Source organism: Anastrepha ludens, chromosome 4 (assembly GCF_028408465.1).
Source record: "Anastrepha ludens isolate Willacy chromosome 4, idAnaLude1.1, whole genome shotgun sequence".
Classification (NCBI taxonomy): Eukaryota; Metazoa; Arthropoda; class Insecta; order Diptera; family Tephritidae; genus Anastrepha; species Anastrepha ludens.
The window spans coordinates 33,467,708-33,473,006 of record NC_071500.1 but is presented as its reverse complement, the minus strand read 5'-3'; the positions used below and the strand labels follow the sequence as shown (position 1 = coordinate 33,473,006).

At 40.9% G+C, this 5,299-nt stretch overlaps 1 protein-coding gene across 1 annotated transcript; it reads right to left on the bottom strand.

Moving 5' to 3' along the window:
* On the bottom strand, positions 1-4,691 carry LOC128860607 (carboxypeptidase B). Its single transcript, XM_054098234.1, has 3 exons — positions 3,597-4,691; positions 497-601; positions 1-404 (listed from the first exon to the last, which is right to left on the bottom strand). Exons 1-3 carry the CDS (start codon positions 4,397-4,399, stop codon positions 68-70), a joined length of 1,245 nt encoding a protein of 414 aa, XP_053954209.1. The 5' UTR covers positions 4,400-4,691; the 3' UTR covers positions 1-67.
* Positions 4,692-5,299: the final 608 nt, after the last annotated feature.

The following is a 5,299-nucleotide window of genomic DNA, read 5'->3' as shown; positions in this document are numbered from 1 at the left end:
CTTATTTTATTGAAAATCGAAATTGCATTTTACAATTTGTTCAACATTTAACAGCCACTTAAGTATCCTACAATGCAACCGTATCGCTTGTGGGCATAACTACGTCGTGCAATGACTGCTTATTAATTATTGGTGATTGCGGTTGCGGCTGTTCTTTGTCGCTATTACTTCTATTTGTAAGTTGTGCTCCTTCCATGCTAAAAAATGGTGTCGCCAAGTCGTAGGCCACTTTGCACATTTCGCGAATACCGAACCAACTTTCATGCCCAATGGGGCTGATTGATTCCGCTGCTGGTTGGAAACCCAATGCATGCGATGGCAATTCCATAACCAAAGCCAATGGTACTTTTATGACGCCGAAAGCATAGTCAACAACTGAACCAGATATACAACGTTTACTTAATCTATGAAATGCACAAAATAATGGATTAAAAACAAAAAAAAAAAAAAATAAATGAAATGTGTAATTTTCATTGTAAATTTCAAATCGACGAACTTGGCTATGCTTCCAACGCGATAATGCCTTCCGTTGTACGCTTTAATGGCATTGCGGCCGGTTAAGGCCAACTTTTCCAATTTTTGCCACGTCTCGGGAAGCTCTCTGGAAAAGTATATAAAAAAATGTTGAATTATGAATATAAAATTTCATGCATTTGAAATATGCTGCGATTCGAAGGAAAATAATTGATGGTTTACCATAATAAGTGATTTCCGAAAAACTAGTAAGTGTCGTAAGTGATCGAATTAGGCGCAAGAACCAAAATAGCAACACTCAGCCTTTGGTAGTACTGGGCCCCGGTCTGACCAGACTGGCTTTTTCGACTTTAGACGTGAATTTTTTATTATTTCTATTATAGTTAACGATTTGAGCTTTCAGATAGCATCCTAAAATTTAATTTTCTATCGATTTATGAATATAACCCTTTAAAAAGGATCCTCGAACAGCCGGAAAGAAGGTCAGACCCGTGTGCCCAACCGATGGTTTTAAAAAAGGTGTCCAACGGAGGGTTAATTCTCTCGCCTGTGACAGAAGTATTAGTAAGGAGTGATTAATCTCGCTGACCGCTTTCAGTGAACGGGTTGCACTTCATAAGGCATCAATGGAACATCTCCAGCTTTTTCGCTAAAATTCGACGCTCGGAAAATTTGTTGATGCCTAAAAGGCCTACCACATAGAGATTTCTGGACTCTTTCGAATACGCTCACCAACAACAACATTCTTGACCGCTCCCACGACAGTAGGTTCTACGTTACCGGAGCTACCCGGATTTATATCCGGCCAAGGACGGTCGCTCCATGTAACTTATGCTGCTACAACAACAACAACAATCGAATGCATAGCGCTTGGCCGGTCATTTTCCGCGAAATCTATGGTAGACCTTAGTTTGCACGAGACGCTCAATAAAATGCGGCATGTAAACAGTGCATGTTCACAAAAATGCGATAACTTCACCCAGCCAAAGACAGTCAAACACGAAAAATTAACAATACTTGCTTTGTTGTTGTAACGCCAACACAACTTCAGCAATTTTGCTGGGTATCAAACAGTTGTGGGAACAATCCATATCTAGTCCTTATGGACTGGCTCCATTATTAGTCTTACCAAGGAGCAATGGCGCCCGTTGTAGTCGAATTGGTTTGTGCATCACTATTATTTGGTTGAGCACGGGTTCGAAACCCATTGTGGTCTTGAAACATCGGCTGGAGGAAGAGGTTTTTCTATTAGCGGCGACCCAACGGCTTAGCAAACCTTTGAGTGTATTTGTGCTATGAAACAAGTCCTCATAAAAACCATTCGCCGCGCAGAGGCAGCATAAAATTTTAGGTTTCTCCATTTGTAAGACTGAATACCCGCATTTGAATTTGGAAGAAGAGCTCGGCCAAACACCCATTTAAAAATGTAACACCAGCAACAATAGAACCATAAACAGGGACATTGGTTACGAGAATTATGCTGCTCCTGGCTGGTCGCCTAGAACTTGTTATTTTCAGTGGATAAAGCTTTAGACATGTCAAAAAATACTGCAATCAGGATAGCCATGGGACGTCCGTTGTCCACCCTACAGCACCTACACAATGAGGCATCAATGCTCCCCGTCATAGAGCTCAATAATATGCTCAGCAAGCAGCTGTTACCGAAGGCTTCACCCCTGCAGACACCTCGTTAGAACCTGAGCCGCCTCCCAAGCGCGGACTCATCTCTCAAACTATTTGATCCAGGACAAAATAAAGTTATAATTACTGAAACGTAGAGTATACAGACATACACTAAATGACATTCATAGAGAGGCACTTACCACCTTCTTAAACTTTTGACCTTTGAATGGCGTCGTCGGAGTCCAACCACCACCTATTGCAGATGAAGAGTTTCAGCTACCCCGAGAGCGCCGCGTAAGCACGATTGCGTTTTGGATACGGTAGCAGACTAAACTTCTATTTATCGACAGAATCGACCCCGACATACTAAACATATGGCGCTCGACACTAACCACCTTTTCACATGCCCTATTGAACCCACTCATCAAACACCCCTCTCCCTCTGGATTCAACCCGTTGAAACAGCTAGTTTCCTGGGCCTACCGTTAGATGAGCTAGATGAAAATGACCGGTGATTACGCTACACTGACACGGCAAAGGTACTGCTACAACAACAACCCCGACATACCCAACATGTGAAGGCACGCCGCACGATACTAACCACCTTTTCACATGCCCCATCAAACCTACTCACTTTAGGCTCCTCTCTCTCGGATCCAAGCTGTTGAAACAGTTAGATGATTTGGGCCGGTAGCTACTTCGCACTGACAGGGTTTAGTAAGCTGCTACAAGAACAACAACATTGGTAATGAATTGCTCGTATTCCGCGAAATCATGATGAAGAAGGCGAGTGTGAAATGATATCGCCTAAGGAATGATTGTCGGGTATATGGGTAAGGGCACGAAGACAGCGGAGGGGACCTAATATTGCACATCGCTTCCAGTGCCAGCAATGAAATGTTTTTTAATTAAATTTTAATAATCGCGCATGAATAGTTTAGATTATGATTAGATTATAATAGCGTAGAAAGTCGGTGGCGTTAATCGGGATTATCGATTTAATTCGGAATTATAGCAGCTCAAGGATTCTGTGCAACTAATGCGGAGTGACAGCTAGACTTAATTCTCATAATTTAGCGGATTAGTGGAATTTTCGATGGCAACATTGACGAAAAATGACAGTTAATATCTATCCGAAAACTTTTAAAGAGAAGAACAAGTAAAACTGGATGCAATGCTAGTTCGCACTAACTCGTTTGACTTTACATTAATTGTTTTGATATTGCGGAGCAGTTTGAGAAATTGCAATTTAAGACGTTTTTTAATAAAAAGTTATTTTTTACTATCAGTGCATCTTATACCCGTATTTGTTACCTACGGTCCATCGTTTACTCACAAAACTATACTATAAATAAATCAGCTGTTCACTAATCTGCGTAACAATCCACTGCCACACTAAAATTTTAATCAGGATTAACTGCATCGGTAATCCCGATGAAAGCCTCCGTCTGTCTAGGCTATAATACCCCTTTCTGCGGGAACTTTTTGTATTAACTCACTTGCAATATCCCCACGGATACATAATACACTCAGCATACGAGTGCAACGATAGAAAGAACAATAAACTCTGCTCATTCTGTTGCAAGATGTTGCGCATGGCGCGCGTCTCCGGCTCCGAGAACGGCTTTAGCCCCTTAAATGTATTGCGCGCAGTTTTGGATGGGCCATTTTCCCAGTGAAAATCGTAATTTCGATTACAATCGGTACCGATGTGGCGGGAATGTGTGATTGGTCGCCGATTTTTACGCCATCGTCGATTTTTCGTTAACGTATACTCGTAGCCATCCGGATTCGTGACGGGCACAATAATGAAACGCAGCTTACGCAGCAACTCATAGTTTCGCATATGTTTCTCGGTCAGCTGATAGATACAATTGAGCGCCACCGATATGGTCATCCATTCGCGCGCATGTGTGCCACCCTCGATGAAGATCGTATTACGACGACCCAGCAATTTATTGTGCATATTACTTATTGCCGGCGGAACCAGTGCTGTCATTTTTTCAGCACACGAGTATGGGCATCGCGAACGCTCACGCTCGGTTAGTTCTAAATTCCTCTCACTATTCCAATCTATTTCGATGGCTTTCAATTGGCGGCGTTCATATGTTTGGCCCAGTAGTTTCACGTGCACAAAACTGTAGCGATTTTGCAGATATTCCAGATAGAGATTGATCTCGTCATGACGCAAATACCCATGCAAGACGTCTGGGCGTGGCACAACAAGCTTTTTGAATTTCGATAACGAAAGGGCCTTCATGGTGCGCTTCTTAGTGCTACGTTTCTTCAGCTTACTCGGCATTTTCGTTGAATTAGTTGCTGTTCAGTTGGTTGAATTGCTATAAATTATAATCACGCCGTCGAATTTTCACTTTACACAAACACCATTACCAAAAGTTGTTTATTTTGTTTTTATTCTTTAATTTTGTATATTTAAAATTATTCTTATTTAAGTTAATTTTCATAGAACTACTTGTATGGACATAATACTTAGTTTCGAATTTTATTTGAGTGCACAAAATTGGCAAATGCCAATTTCCAAAGTTTCCAACGAAAAAAAAAAACGAAATTACGAATTTGAAATTTTAGAAGAATTTTTCTCTTGACTTTCAGCACAATTTAATAAATAGAATTTCAAATGAGAAATGTCAAATATTCTGATGTTGTGGAACGCCAATTTTCGAAAAAAGGATTCGTTAAGTGTTTGCCAGTTCAGCTTGCGTTGTATAAACTGTGCCATCTGCTAGCCGTGCGACGAATGTTAGGCTAAATGAGCACAGCCTGCTTTTGTAGCATACGTTCGAGGCCAAACTTATGGCTATGGATGCATGCAAAGGGGTCACTCAAGCTCAAGTTTCTTTTTTAGCTTTCACAGCCTTTGTTTGTTGTTAAGCAGAAAATTTGCAATGTACTCGCGCGATTTCACTCGCGAACCGTATGCAGTCCGGTGTGCTTGATTAGAGGCAATATTTTTATGGAAGAAAATGGTTATTTAAGCCACCGTATTTGATTTAGTAACACAAGGATTTCTGGTAATTCAAGTGAAGACTGCATCTTGGTCGAAAACAAACATATATCAAAATATTATACTATTTAACGGTATTTCGCAGCAGCAACATATCAGTAGTTGTAATATATGCTTGATTTATTGGTTCACTTGAAATAGAGGCGCTCAGTTAGATGATTTGCTCATTAAAGCTCG